Source organism: Microtus oregoni, unplaced genomic scaffold (assembly GCF_018167655.1).
Source record: "Microtus oregoni isolate MIOR12 unplaced genomic scaffold, Mior012 000007F_ref0000211, whole genome shotgun sequence".
NCBI classification, from domain to species: domain Eukaryota; kingdom Metazoa; phylum Chordata; class Mammalia; order Rodentia; family Cricetidae; genus Microtus; species Microtus oregoni.
This window is the reverse complement of record NW_024543066.1, coordinates 21,155,976-21,172,302: the sequence shown is the minus strand read 5'-3', so window position 1 is coordinate 21,172,302 and position 16,327 is coordinate 21,155,976. Positions and strand designations below refer to the sequence as shown.

The window sequence follows — 16,327 nt, the reverse complement described above, 5'->3', positions numbered from 1 at the left end:
GTCACAAGACACCAAACAGTTGAAGAGGTAGCAGGACATAAATATGGCATCCTAATAAGGTACCACTACATAGCAGAGCATAAATAAGGGATATAAGTTAACTTAAAATGTAAGATCTAGCCGGGCGGTGGTGGCGCACGCCTTTAATCCCAGCACTGGGGAGGCAGAGGCAGGTGGATCTCTGTGAGTTAGAGACCAGCCTGGTCTACAAGAGCTAGTTCCAGGACAGGTTCCAAAACCACAGGGAAACCCTGTCTCGAAAAACAAAACAAAAAAAAATAAGATCTAGTTAGTAATAAGCATGAGCTATTGGCTGTGCATTTATAATTTATATTTAGCCTCTAAGTAATAAGCATGAGCTATTGGCTGTGCATTTATAATTTATATTTAGCCTCTAAGTCAATTATTTTGGAAGTGGATGCTGGTTATTTGGAAACAGTTGGGTGGAAAAGAAACATCTGACTATATTCCCCATTGTTACTGGATCTTGAAATGATAAAATTACAGAAGTGAGGAACTGATTAATGGCTCACAGAGGTTAAGAAGCATAAAGATAGGATACAGTAAAGAACTATGTAAATTCACAAGAGTGAAATATGATAGATTCTGCAATGGAAATTCTCTTGTCTTTTCCTGGATCAATGTTAATACTATAATTATATCAGGCTATAGTTTTGTAAGATGTAATCATTAAGAAAAACTAGGTAACAGGTACTCTGTATAATTTGTTAAATTAGATGTAAAAATATCACCTTAAAATCATAGATAGTCTCAGTTACCTTCTGCTGCTGTGGTAAGAGACCATGACCAAGGCCTCTTATAGAAGAAAATGTTTATTGGGGGCTTACAGTTCAGAGGTTAGAGTCTATGACCATCACAGTAGGGAACACAGCTGCAGGCAGACAGGCATGGTGCTAGAGCAGGTACTGAAGCAGGAGCTGAAAGCTCACATCCTTACAAGTAAGAGGCAGAAAGACTGCTAACTGGAATGACATGGACTTTTGGCAACTCAAAGCCCATCCTGAATGACACACTTTCTCCAAAACGGCAACACCTTCTAAACTTTTCCAGTTTTTGAAAGCATTCAAACATATGAGCCGATAGTGACCACTCTCATTCAAACTAACACAGATTTTTTTTTTAATCTCAATGTTTTTGACAACTGAAGAAGTATAAAAGTAAAGGTATGATCCTGGCATTTGACATCATGGCTTACTAAGGAGATGAAGACACATACATAAATAGTTCAGTGTCACAGCAGTTAATGTCAGAAATTCTGTTGAAGTACTGTGGAAAGAGGAAGCTACAAAAAGTACAGTAAATATTTTTTAAATTAAATTGTTACAAAGCTTTACGCAAAGTTCTGCTAATGGCTATGATTTAAAACTTTAAGAAGATTACTATAGGATTGGGCTTTACTTGCAAGTGGCATGCTATTTTTATAAGCTATGGACTTATAACTACTGATACTTCAATTTTATATTATTTCAACTGATACAGTAACAAGCTTTTTCCAATTAGAAAACATCAAGTAAATTTTTAAATAAAAGGTGATTATCTCATTTTTAAGTTTTACAGTAGCAAATTAATCATTAAAAAGTTCATGGTGAAATCAAGAAATAATTAAGAATAAGTGAGGAGTTGAGCAGATGGTACTTCATTAAAAGATTAATAGTAGATTCTTATAAAATAAACTAGACTCATGATTCTCAAGTGCATCACAAAGGGTGGATTAACAAAATAAGAAATTTAATAAGGTTTGGTAATAACAAATAGCCAAGGTGGCCAAGGTTGGCTGATATTTCAGTATAGATATACAGTATCTATACACTAAGAGCCAGATTCTATTTCTCCAGATTTATGTCCAGGTAGTTTTTCTTAAACATATCGCACTGCTCACTAAAAACACTATTTTCATTCAAGAATCTACATGGACCTCTCCATCATTACCTCTGTGGGATGCCCCATCCACCAAAGTTCAGCTACTGCTGAATTCCTTATAGATACCTCCTATTTCTCTATTTATATCAAATTATTTATATGCCAATATTGGGAGCATGAGCCTGTACAGTTGAATATCCCTAGTGTATGCACAAAGTAGATACAACCAACTGCATCACAACTTAAAAGACTGCATCCAATTACTAGATCAATTTAGCTAGAAAGAATACCATTTAGTTTATAATTTAGCTAAGCAAGGCCCATGGTTTTCTGCTCACAGCTCTGTCAGTGTATTTTATAATTCTGACTAAACACAATCGCAAACTACAAATTCAAAGGAAGATTTTGGGGTTTTTTTTAATGTTCTTGAATTCTTTAGAACACAGCTGTCATAAATTAACCTTTTAAACTTTAAACATAAAATTTAAAAGCATAATAAAAACAAATTCAAAGCTAAAAGGCATATATATTTGATATAGTATTTTATAAAAACAAACCTCTTTTTCAAAATTATAATAATGCTCAAGTACTAGCAATTCTCGATGTATTACATACCATTTCAATTTCCTGATCTTTGGCAACCAGCTGTCGATTAAGAAGTTCTTTGCTCGAGTCAAGTTTAATGCAGAGCTCCCTTGTGGAAGACAGGTCTGCAAGTGCAGACACCTTTTCAAACTGAACCTTCTGAAGCTCCTCCTCCATCTTCACCAGAGACTTGTGTAAAGTTGAAATCTGGGATTTGTAAGAGCGCTCTGCATTTAAGTGCTGTAAGGACAGATGTAAATATTTTAGCTGTAAGGTCATCATGGACAACAAAATAGGGCAAATCTTTTAGCACTAGAATAGAAGACCTTGGGTGATATGGGTGCTGATAGGATACACAAAACATTCTGTGAGAGATAATTTGGGGCTTCAAGTTTAATTAATAAATCCTATGAGTAGTGTAAAAGATGCAACTGGGAAAAGAACTGTTTCCTATGAAAATGCCTGCAGGTTCAGTACCAATGTAATATATACAGTTTGGCCAATAGTTGTATCTGTTTGCACAATTTACATGGCCTACAAATGTTGCTGCTGCCAAAGACAAAATGATAGCCACTGCTACGTTCAGAGAATATTTTCCAATTCTTGACTGACATATTTATATCAGTCATACTATCATAAAATGAGGACTGATCATTTTCTAGCACTAATACTTCTGAGAGAAAAAGCTCTGAGCAAGTACAAATTAAACACAACCAATTATGGAAAAAGCATATTTTAAAAGCCATGATATGAGATTCAAGTTACATAAATGCTTTCAAATGTTCAAAATAATTTCACTCCCCACACCTCCCCCCTTCAGGCATGATGCTTACATAAGTGCACTGCCACCTACAGAGAAGTATTTGTTTGCTATAATGTGAAGATAACAGAACTGGAAGGCAAAGACTGTGTGTTCTTTAACAAGTGCTTTTACAAGTCTAAAGCACTAAAAATTGTTCCTGGCACATGTTATTTTTGCCGTAATTCAAGGTCCCCTTCACCCTCTTGATCTCCCTTTCTTCTGTAGTCATTCTTACTCATTCTTCACATCAACCTTCTATCCATCCAACTGTCCACCCACCCCTCACATCTTTCCAGAATACTCTGCATGCTATAGTAACTGTGCCTAGAGACAAAGTCAGTGGAAAGCAAAATTACTTCTGTTCTCACAAAGCTTTACTGTTGAGGGAGTCCTGTATTAATCAAATATGTTACAGATAGAAACACACTAAGAAACTATTTCTGGAAATAGCAGGAGAAAAAACCTGACCTACACTGAAATAATCAGAAAGTCAAGAAAGGCTTCCCTAAGTAAATGACTGAGCAGTGAGGAGACAAATAGCGAGAAGAAGCATTTCAAGCTGAAAAAGGCAAAGTGCCACAGCTCTGTTTGGATGCAAGAATAATATGTTCCAATCACTGAGAGATGGCTGGTGTGCCTGGAGCTTAATGCTCACAGAGAAAAGTAATAGGAGATGCTTACAAAACACAGTGAAGCAGGTTTAGTAAGCTGTGATCCTCAATGGTGAGGGTGATGTAATCAGACTTCTAGGGTTTTGAATGATCACTCTGTATATTGTAGGTTCTACTAAGATGACTGAGTAAGCTAAGGAGAAAAGTCTCAAGATAAAACTGAAAAACAAAACATTTTGTTTTGATACAAGGTCTCACTCTGCAGTTCTGGCTGGCTTGGAACTCACTATGTAGACCAGACATAGACCATGCTGGCCTTGTACTCAGGAAGTTCTACCTGCCTCTGCTTCCCAAGTGCCACCATGCCCTGCAACATAACATTTTTATTAATTCTACATATGAGCTTACAGAGAAGAGAAAAATTCCCTCAAAGGAAGCAAAGCAATAGAAAAGTTTTCAGCTCAGCGATACAACACCTTAATCTAGCAAACGTGAGATGATGGGTTTAATTGCAAGTAAAATACACACACACACACACACCAAATAAAAAGGACCATGACTGTAACATCTACATAATATGGGATTTTTGAATAACGTACTAAAAATAAAAAAAGGCTCTAGGGGGAAAATCTACTCAGTCATACGGAAACCACTGAAAGTATATCTGGACCTGATCTTTGAATAAAAACACAATTTCTTCTGTGATAAACATAAACATTAATTCTGACTTGATTTTAGAATAGCACTTTATTCATCTCTATTTCTAAATGTTAGCATAAGATTTGTCCCCTGTTCAGTGATGACCTAGAGCCAGCATTACAAAAACAAACCCACCCTTCTGCAGGGATAGCACCACACTGAGACCACATAAAATTCCGTCGGGTGGAGGATTCTGCTTAAGAAAAACTTCTAATATAGGAAGTCAATGGAGGATCAGAGCAACAGAGCAAGACCTCACTTCCAGAAATCCACATTACTGACCAAAATATTTTCACTGGCATGGCAAAATATACTGGAAAATACTAAAGACATTAAGGAAGAAATCTGAAAGAAAAAAGTAACACATGGAAAAAATAGGCACATTTGAAAAATAATTGAATAAAACTTCTCGAAAGAAATGTGGTATCTATAATAAAAGCCTCAACAAAACTATCAAGAACAAACTAGAACAAATGAAAAAGGAAATGTGAACTAGAAAACAAGGTATAGAACACAAACATGCAGAAACTATGCAAAGACCAATCAACAAGGGAAAATGATTCAAGATACGCAAGAGTTGAGGGAACAGCAGAGTGAATTTGAAAACAGTAATGTTCAAGAAGTAATAGCTGAAAATTTTCCATAACTAATGAAAGCTACAAGTACTCTGAATGAAACAGAGGAAGAAAAATCCAAAATATCAAAGCCAGAGAGAACAAACCTAGGCACCTGATAGTAGATTCCAAACAATGAGAAAGAGAAGACTATAATAAGAACCAGTGGCAAAGGCAGACATCTGAGGAATAACAACAAGAATAAAAACAGACCTACTAACAAAAAAACCAGGGGTCACTATGTCAAAGATTTATTTTTATTTTTATCTATGTGTATGTGTGTATGTCTATGTCTATGTATATGTACACTACAGGCATGCAAGTACCCCTTGAAGCCAGAAAAAGGCATCAAATTCCCCAAAGACAGTATTACCAGCAGTTGTAAACTGCCCAACATGGGTACAAGAACCGAGCTCGGGTCCTCTGGAAAAGCAGCCTGCATTCTAAACTACTGAGTCATCTGTCTAACCTTATCAGGTTATTATTAAAGCTATAAAGAGAAATATTCTCAATCTAGAAATCTATGATCAGCTAAACTAACTCTCAAGACTATAGGTACACTAGCCATTTTTAAAAAGATGGAAAAAAATGAACACACTGGTTTCTGCAGGAAGGAAGGACAGAAGAGGAACTAAGTAATAAAGAACCAGAATACAAGAAGCAAGTGAACACAGGTCTTATAAGCCTATAGGTAGATGCAAACAGTACTGATCACAAGAGCAATAATAATTACTTATTGGAACATATAAGACAATGTGAAATTAAAATAGTGCATGAAAAGATCATGAAAATGTAGGGGAGATTAGACAGAAAGCACAGGTGTGTGCTACTGAGCAGGATGTGGTCCTCATTAGTCAAATATTCCTAGGGAGTTGGTCATATCAACAATTATAACTTTAACATCTAAAGGAAAAAATATAAAATGTGTAACTTCTATATAGATGAGCGGCGGCAGCCAAAAATGTGTAAAGAAAACAAATATGTAAGATAGAAAAATAGAAAGAAACAAAGCAATCATGATAAATGGAAAGCATGAAACAAGCAATGGTAAAACTAAATGTACTAGCAATGTAAAAGCTTATTAGTTAACAGAAAGATATTACAGATTTTTAAAAATCAACCAAACTGGCCTTTGACACAGGCCTGTAATCTCAGGGATCAAGAGGCAGAAAGATTGAAAGTTCAAGGCTTGCCTGGACAACTTCACAAGCCTCTCTCAAAATAAAAAATAAGAGAAGGACTAGGGAATGAATCAGTGGTAGAGTGTTTGTCTAGGCTCAATTACTGGTAACATACACACACAAAAGGAATTCAAGGTTACGTAGCAAGTTCAAGGAAAGCATGTGCATATCAAAATGGTCTCAGAAATATAACTTACAAGTGAATACAAAATAACATGCCAGACATGTAAAATTTCAGAAAAGATGGGTCCACAACCAGAATGAACATGAATCATTGTAAACAAATAAAATTGCAGAGATGACAGTACTAGAAGACAATATGAGGAGCATGCAGGGCCAACTCTGGGGGAGGCTATGTTGTATGGGTCTCAGCTTTCATTGTGCACCGGATCCTGAATGACTTCATCTTACATAGCAACAGCCTTGATCTGAGCAACTCCACTTGAAGCGCCAAGCAGGAGTGACTGTTGTGAACCATTCCTTTACACTGTGTGATGATGTGTCACTGTGACAGGTTTAGTAAAGAGCTGAATAGCCATTAGCTAGGCAGGACTTCTGGGGTCAGAGAGCTCTGGGAGAGAGGAAGGAGGAGTGGCAAGCCAGGCGAGGAGGAAGTAGGATGGGCAAATGGAGATGAGGTAATGGGTGTGGGAAAAAATGTAGATTTTAAAATATGGGCTAATTTAAGGTATAAGTAATAGTTAGGAACAAGCCTAAGTTAAGGTTGAGTTTTAATAATAATTGATAAGTCTCTATGTCATTATTTGTGAGCTGGAGGCCCAAGGAAAAATATGTTTACAAGTGACTCTACATTTTCTCCCTCTTTCTCTCTCTCCCTCTCCACATGCATGTGTGTGTGTGTGTGTGTGTGTGTGTGTGTGTTTGTGTGTGTGCAAGTGTGTGCATTCATAGCTGTAAAGGTGAGAAGTCAACATCAAGTGTATTCCTCAGTCATTTTCCATGTCATGTTTTAAGATGAGGTCTCTCACTGAACCTAGAGCTCACCAAATCAGCTAAATTGACTGGATACTGAGCTCCAGTGATCACACCAATGAACAAAGATATCAGAAACTATACCAATCATATCAGAAATATCAGACTCCTAAGCCTATCAATCAAAGCACATGCAGCCTTACTGAAGAAGAAGGTCTTCTGACTTGTCAGTGATTTCTCATGAGTCTTGTACAGAAAAATTGCCAAAGCAAAGGACTCCTGTCTCTATCCCTGACCTGCACCTAAATCCTTCCCTGAGTAGCTCTGCACTCAGGCTAAGAAGATATCTTATCTGGTCCCCTAAAGGCTCTTCTGTGTCAGGTCTCTACCTCTGTCTTCAGATGTAAAGGTCTTTCTGATCTCTACAGTGTTTTAAATAAACTCTTTTTGGATATTTTTGCATAATTATGTATAACCTATGTACATAAAATGTAAAGTGTAAAGTACTAATTACTTATTAGTAAACAAGAATGGAATAAAACAGCTTGTGGCTGCCATCAGCTAGCTACCAAACAAAATTGGTATTGCTGGGCAAATAGCAACTAATAAAACTGACTTAGGTTGTGAATGTATTATTATTCAATGAATTATGACATTGTGTAAAGACAAATGTGCTCATCTGTATTTGCCATCTAACACACTCATGACACACAAAAATAGCAACTATACAAAAGCAGAAAGAAAGGACTTAGAAAGATACAGAGTCTTCACACTCTGTGGAAGAGCATCAACTATACAAAAACAGAAAGAAAAGACTTAGAAAGATACAGAGTCTTCACACTCTGTGGAAGAGCATCAACTATGCAAAAGCAGAAAGAAAAGACTTAGAAAGATACAGAGTCTTCACAATCTGTAGAAGAGCATCAACTATACAAAAGCAGAAAGAAAAGACTTAGAAAGATACAGAGTCTTCACAATCTGTGGAAGAGCATCAGTGACCCACACACTTGTACTCTAAACTCCAGAATCTCGGAGGAAAGGTAAGGGGAAAATACTTGAGTAAATACTGGCCAAAGGCAATCTCAATGTGATGAAACCAAACAACTGTGAGTGTAAATTATTAAATAAAAGGATTATAAAGATCTACTATGCCATTAAATTAATGTCAATGAAATTAGAAAATTCCTGCACTAGAGAGATGGCTCAGTGGTTAAGAGCACTGTCTTCTCTACCAGAGGTCCTGAGTTCAATTCCCAGCAACCGCATGGTGGCTCACAACCATCTGTAATGAGATCTGGTGCCCTCTTCCGGCCTGTAGGCATACATGCAGACAGAATACTGAGAATATTGTATACATAATAAATAAATAAATCTTTTTAAGAAAGAAATTAGAAAATTCCCAAAAAGCATGAACTATTAAAATGAACACAAGAGAAACAGAACAGGCCCATAACAAAAAGAGTCTGACTAGAAATTTAGAAACTTCCCACCAAAAACAGGTTCAGGTGTCTTTAGCATTGAATCTACCAAACCTTTAAAGACTTGGGACCAATTATATACAAACTCTTACAAAAACTGGACGCAAAGGGAATGTTTCCAAGTTATTATATACTAAAACCATACAGGTTGTCATAAGAAAAAATACTAGAAAACCAAATGTTAACACCAAAAAAGAATAATTATACATAATGATCAAGTAGGATTTCTCTTAGGGGTGCAAAATTATACTTGATACCATGCATAAAATTTAATCCAATATGGATCGAAGACATGAAAGAAATTGGGGTAGCTGGTTGTGATAGCTAATGGGTACATTGTATCTTTTAAAGATGATGGAGCTCTGCAGGGCCTCTACTCCCTGCATACTGCCTCTTTCTTCCTAGCCCACCCAGCTTCCATCCAGAACCCTCCCCACTTCGGCCCCACCGCCCTCTTTCACCCAACCCAAAATGTCTGGGCACTGGGTCCGAATCATCGGGGCACCCAAGCAGGCGGGAGTTCCTTTGTTTCTATGGCCTGCCTGCACCAAGCAGGGTAGGCGCTTTGTTTGCGAGCTGCTCAACCAGCACGGAGACCTGATCTCTCGGCGTCAGGAGAGCCAACGTTGGGGAGAGCCAGCGTTGGGTAGGCAAGGAGACCTGATCCGGTAAAAGAAGATCCATAAGGGAGCATTTGGAAGAAGAGATGGGCAGACGCCAAGGCAAGAATTCGCCCAACAAGCTGAAAAGCAACATGAAGCCACCAGAAACCAGCGACCTCACAACGGGAGGACATGAACACCTTAATCAAGAAGAAGTAGAAAAGACTGACTTCATGAAAGTGATTGATGCCCTTAAACAGCATGTAAAAAACGCCCTTATAGAAATGGATGAGAAATATAACAGAAAGTTAGAAGAATTGAATAAATCAGTGAATGATACCCTAGAAAACCAAGGGAAAACAATCAAACAGATAATGGAAACAGTTCAAGACTTGAAAACTGAAATGGAGGCAAAGAAGAAAACACAAACAGAGGGCCGGCTGGACATGGAAAATTTAAGTAAACAAACAGAGTCTAGAGAAACAAGCATAACCAACAGAATACAAGAGTTAGAAGAAAGAATCTCAGATTCTGAAGATACCATAGAGAAAATAAACACACTGATCAAAAGAAAACAGCAAGTCCAACAAACTCTCATCACAAAACATTCAGGAAATATGGGACACAATAAAAAGACCAAACCTAAGAATAATAGGAGTAGAAGAAGGAGAAGAAGTGCAGCTCAATGGTCCAGAAAATATATTTAATAAAATTATAAAAGAAAACTTTACCAACCTAAAGAAAGATATACCTATGAAGGTTCAAGAAGCATATAGAACACCGAATAGGCTGGATCAAAAAAAAAATCCCCTCACCATATAATTATCAAAACACAAAGCATACAGAATAAGGAAAGAATATTAAAAGCTGCAAAGGAAAAAGGCCAAATTACTTATAAAGGTAAACCTATCAGACTTACACCTGACTTCTCCATGGAAACCATGAAAGCCAGAAGGTCCTGGATAGATGTACTGCAGAAACTGAGAGACCATGGATGCAAGCCCAGATTACTATACCCAGCCAAGCTTTCATTCTCTATAAATGGAGAAAATAAAATTTTCCAGGATAAAAACAAATTTAAACAATACGCAGCCACAAATCCAGCCATACAGAAAGTAATAGAAGGAAAATCACTAACCAAGGAGTCCAACAATGACCACAATAATTCAGACATCTAGAGACCCTTCACCAACACAAATCAAAGAAGGGAAACACACAAATTCTATGACTAAAATGACCAGAGTTAACAACCACTGGTCATTAATATCACTTAATGTCAATGGACTCAACTCACCTATAAAAAGGCACAGGCTAAGAGATTGGATACGAAAACAGGATCCAACATTCTGCTGTTTACAAGAAACACACCTCAACCACAAAGACAGGCACCTACTCAGAGTAAAGGGCAGGGAAAAGGCTTATCAAGCAAATGGACCTAAGAAACAAGCAGGTGTGGCCATACTAATCTCTAACAAAGTTGACTTCAAACTTAAATCAATCAGAAGAGATGGAGAGGGGCATTTTATACTCATAACAGGAACAGTTCATTGGGATGAAGTCTCAATCCTGAACATCTATGCCCCTAATATAAAAACACCCACGTACATAAAAGAAACATTGCTAAAACTCAAGGCAGCCATCAAACCGCACACACTAATAGTAGGAGACTTCAACACTCCTCTCTCACCAATGGACAGGTCAATCAGACAGAAACCTAACAGAGAAATAAGAGAATTAATGGAGGTAATGAATCAAATGGACTTAACAGAAATCTATAGAACATTCCACCCAAATAGAAAAGAATATACCTTCTTCTCTGCAGCTCATGGAACCTTCTCAAAAATCGACCACATAGTCGGTAACAAAGCAAACATCCACAGTTACAAAAAAATATTAGTAACCACCTGTGTCTTATCAGATCACCATGGATTAAAGTTAGAATTCAACAACAATGCTACCCCCAGAAAGCCTACAAATTCATGGAAACTGAACAGTCAACTACTGAACCATACCTGGATTAAGGAAGAAATTAAGAAAGAAATTAAAGTCTTCCTGGAATTCAATGAAAATAAAGAAACAACATACTTAAACTTATGGGATACTATGAAAGCAGTCCTAAGAGGAAAGTTCATGGCACTAAGTGCCCACTTAAAGAAAACAGAGAAAGCTCACATTGGAGACTTAACAGCCCACCTGAAAGCTCTAGAAAAAAAAGAAGCAGACTCACCTAGGAGGAGTAGAAGACTGGAAATAATAAAACTGAGGGCTGAAATCAACAAAATAGAAACAAAGAAAACAGTCCAAAGAATCAATGAAACAAAAAGCTGGTTCTTGGAGAAAATCAACAAGATCGACAAACCCCTATCCAAACTAATTAAACGACAGAGAGAGGACACGCAAATAAATAAGATCAGAAATGAAAAAGGGGACATAACCACAGACACAGAGGAAATTCAGAGAATCATTAGATCTTACTACAAAAGCCTGTGTGCCACAAAACTGGAAAATACAAAAGAAATGGACATTTTTTTAAATAAGTATCATATACCAAAGCTAAACCAAGACCAGGTGAATGATCTAAATAGACCGGTTTCTCGCGAAGAATTAGAAATGGTTATCAAAAATCTCCCTTCGAAAAAAAGCCCAGGACCAGATGGTTTCAATGCAGAATTCTACCAGAACTTCCAAGAAGAATTAATACCTATACTCCTTAAGGTATTTCACAATATAGAATCAGAAGAGTCATTGCCAAATTCCTTTAATGAAGCTACAGTTACCCTGATACCAAAACCACAAAAAGACCCAACCAAGAAAGAGAATTACAGACCGATCTCACTCATGAACATCGACGCAAAAATCTTCAATAAAATACTGGCAAACCGAATCCAAGAACACATAAGAAAAATTATCCATTATGATCAAGTAGGCTTCATCCCAGAGATGCAGGGCTGGTTCAACATACGCAAATCTATCAATGTAATCCACCATATAAATAAACTGAAAGAAAAAAACCATATGATCATTTCACTAGATGCGGAAAAAGCATTTGACAAAATTCAACACCCCTTTATGATAAAGGTCTTGGAGAGAATAGGGATACAAGGGTCCTACCTAAATATAATAAAAGCTATTTACAGCAAGCCAACAGCTAACATTAAATTAAACGGAGAAAAACTCAAAGCCATCCCACTAAAATCAGGAACACGACAAGGATGTCCACTCTCGCCATACCTCTTCAATATAGTGCTTGAAATTCTAGCAATAGCAATAAGACAACATAAGGAGATCAAGGGGATTCGTATTGGAAAGGAAGAAGTTAAGCTTTCGTTATTTGCAGATGATATGATAGTGTACATAAGCGACCCCAAAAATTCTACCAAAGAACTCCTACAGCTGATAAACACCTTTAGTAACGTGGCAGGATACAAGATCAACTCCAAAAAATCAGTTGCCTTCCTATACACCAAGGATAAGGAAGCAGAGAGGGAAATCAGAGAAGCATCACCTTTCACGATAGCCACAAATAGCATAAAATACCTTGGGGTAACCCTGACCAAGGAAGTGAAAGATCTACTTGACAAGAACTATAAGTCTTTGAAGAAAGAAATTGAAGAAGACACCAGAAAATGGAAAGACCTCCCTTGCTCTTGGATTGGGAGGACCAACATAGTAAAAATGGCAATTCTACCAAAAGCAATCTATAGATTCAATGCAATCCCCATCAAAATCCCATCAAAATTCTTCACAGATCTTGAGAGGACAATAATCAACTTTATATGGAAAAACAAAAAACCCAGGATAGCCAAAACAATCTTATACAATAAAGGTTTGTCTGGAGGCATTAACATCCCTGACTTCAAACTCTATTACAGAGCTACAGTATTGAAAACAGCTTGGTATTGGCATAAAAACAGAGAAGTCGACCAATGGAATCGAATAGAAGACCCTGACATTAACCCACAAACCTATGAACACCTGATTTTCGATAAAGGAGCTAAAAGTATACAATGGAAAAAAGAGAGCATCTTCAACAAATGGTGCTGGCAAAACTGGATGTCAATCTGTAGAAGAATGAAAATAGATCCATATCTATCACCATGCACAAAACTCAAATCCAAATGGATTAAAGACCTCAATATCAGTCCGAACACACTGAACCTGATAGAAGAGAAAGTGGGAAGTACTCTACAGCACATGGGCACAGGAGACCACTTCCTATGTATAACCCCAGCAGCACAGACACTAAGGGCATCATTGAATAAATGGGACTTCCTGAGGCTGAGAAGCTTCTGTAAAGCAAAGGACACTGTCACTAAGACAAAAAGACAACCCACTGACTGGGAGAAGATCTTCACCAACCCTGCAACTGACAAAGGTTTGATCTCCAAAATATATAAAGAACTCAAGACACTAGACCGTAAAAGGCTAATCAACCCAATTATAAAATGGGGCACTGATCTGAACAGAGAATTCTCAACAGAAGAACTTCAAATGGCCAAAAGACACTTAAGGTCATGCTCAACTTCCTTAGCGATCAGGGAAATGCAAATCAAGACAACTTTAAGATACCACCTTACACCTGTCAGAATGGCTAAAATAAAAAACACCAATGATAGCCTTTGCTGGAGAGGTTGTGGAGAAAGGGGTACACTCACCCATTGCTGGTGGGAATGCAAACTTGTGCAACCACTCTGGAAAGCAGTGTTTCGGTTTCTCAGGAAATTCGGGATCAACCTACCCCTGGATCCAGCAATACCACACTCTTGGGAATATACCCAAGAGAGGCCCTATCATACAACAAAAGTATATGCTCAACTATGTTCATGGCAGCATTGTTTGTAATAGCCAGAACCTGGAAACAACCTAGATGCCCTTCAACGGAAGAATGGATGAAGAAAGTATGGAATATATACATATTAGAGTATTACTCAGCAGTAAAAAACAAGGACTTCTTGAATTTTGCATACAAATGGATGGAAATAGAAAACACTATCCTGAGTGAGGGAAGCCAGACCCAAAAAGAGGAACATGGGATGTACTCACTCATATTTGGTTTCTAGCCATAAATAAAGGACATTGAGCCTATAATTCATGTTCCTAGAGAAGCTAAATAAGGTGAATCCAAAGACAAACACATAGGCATCCTCAGGAATATTAACCTTCATCAGGCGATGAAAGGAGACAGAGACAGAGACCCACACGGGAGCACCGGACAGAAATCTCAAGGTCCAAATCAGGAGCAGAAGGAGACGGAGCACGAGCAAGGAACTCAGGACCACGAGGGGTGCACCCACACACTAAGACAATGGGGATGTTCTATTGGGATCTCACCAAGGCCAGCTGGCCTAGGTCTGAAAAAGCATGGGATAAATCCGGACTAGCTGAACATAGCGGACAATGAGGAATACTGAGAATTCAAGAACAATTGCAGTGGGTTTTTGATCCTACTGCACGTACTGGCTTTGTGGGAGCCTAGGCAGTTTGAATGCTCACCTTATGAGACCTGGATAGAGGTGGGCAGTCCTTGGGCTTCCCACAGGTCAGGGAACCCTGATTGCTCTTCGAGCAGATGAGGGGGGGGGGGGACTTGATCGGGGGAGGGGGAGGGAAATGGGAAGTGGTTGTGGGGACGAGGCAGAAATCCTTAATAAATAAATAAATTAAAAAAAAAGACAACATAAGAGGATCAAGGGGATTCGAATTGGAAAGGAAGAAGTGAAACTTTCGTTATTTGCAGATGATATGATAGTGTACATAAGCGACCCCCAAAACTCCATCAAAGAACTTTTACAGCTGATAAACACCTTTAGTAATGTGGCAGGATACAAGATCAACTCCAAAAAATCAGTCGCCCTCTTATACACAAAGGATATGGAAGCAGAGAGGGAAATCAGAGAAGCTTCACCTTTCACGATAGCCACAAACAGCATAAAATATCTTGAGGTAACTCTAACCAAGGAAGTGAAAGATCTATTTGACAAGAACTTTAAGGCATTGAAAAAGAAACTGAGGAGTATACCAGAAAATGGAAGGACCTCCCTTGCTCTTGGATTGGGAGGATCAACATAGTAAAAATGGCAATTCTACCAAAGGCAATTTATAGATTCAATGCAATCCCCATCAAGGTCCCATCAAAATTCTTCACAGATCTTGAGAGGACAATAATCAACTTTATATGGAAAAACAAAAAACCCAGGATAGCCAAAACAATCCTATACAATAAAGGATCTTCTGGAGGCATTACCATCCCTGACTTCAAACTCTATTACAGAGCTACAGTGATGAAAACAGTGTGGTACTGGCATAAAAACAGAGAAGTCAACCAATGGAATCGTATAGAAGACCCGAATTTTAACCCACAAACCTATGAACACCTCATTTTTGATAAAGGAGCTAAAAGTATACAATGGAAGAAAGAAAGCATCTTCAACAAATGGTGCTGGCATAACTGGATGTCAACCTGTAGAAGAATGAAAATAGACCCATATCTATCATCATGCACAAAACTCAAGTCCAAATGGATTAAAAACCTCAGTATCAGTGAGAACACATTGAACCTGATAGAAGAGAAGGTGGGAAGTACCCTACAACAGATGGGCACAGGAGATTGCTTCCTATGTGTAACCCCAACAGCACAGACACTAAGGGCAACATTGAATAAATGGGACCTACTAAAACTGAGAAGCTTTTGTAAAGCAAAGGACACTGTCACCAAGACAAAAAGGCAACCTACTGACTGGGAGAAGATCTTCACCAACCCTGCAACAGACAAAGGTCTGATCTCCAAAATATATAGAGAACTCAGGAAACTAGACTTTAAAATGCTAATTAGCCCAATTAAAAAATGGGGCACTGAACTGAACAGAGAATTCTCAGCAGAGGAAGTTCAAATGGCCAAAAGACACTTAAGGTCATGCTCAACCTCCTTAGTGATCAGGGAA

The 16,327-nt window shown here is 38.0% G+C and overlaps 1 protein-coding gene across 5 annotated transcripts in view; it reads right to left on the bottom strand.

The window, feature by feature from the left end:
- Positions 1 to 16,327, bottom strand: part of Tsga10 (testis specific 10) — a 103,861-nt gene that overhangs the window by 10,808 nt on the left and 76,726 nt on the right. For all 5 annotated transcript variants that reach the window (XM_041655740.1, XM_041655736.1, XM_041655737.1 and 2 more), the window contains one exon: positions 2,497 to 2,706. In XM_041655740.1, coding sequence (XP_041511674.1) covers positions 2,497 to 2,706 — 210 coding nt within the window. The remainder of the gene's footprint in view (positions 1 to 2,496; positions 2,707 to 16,327) is intronic.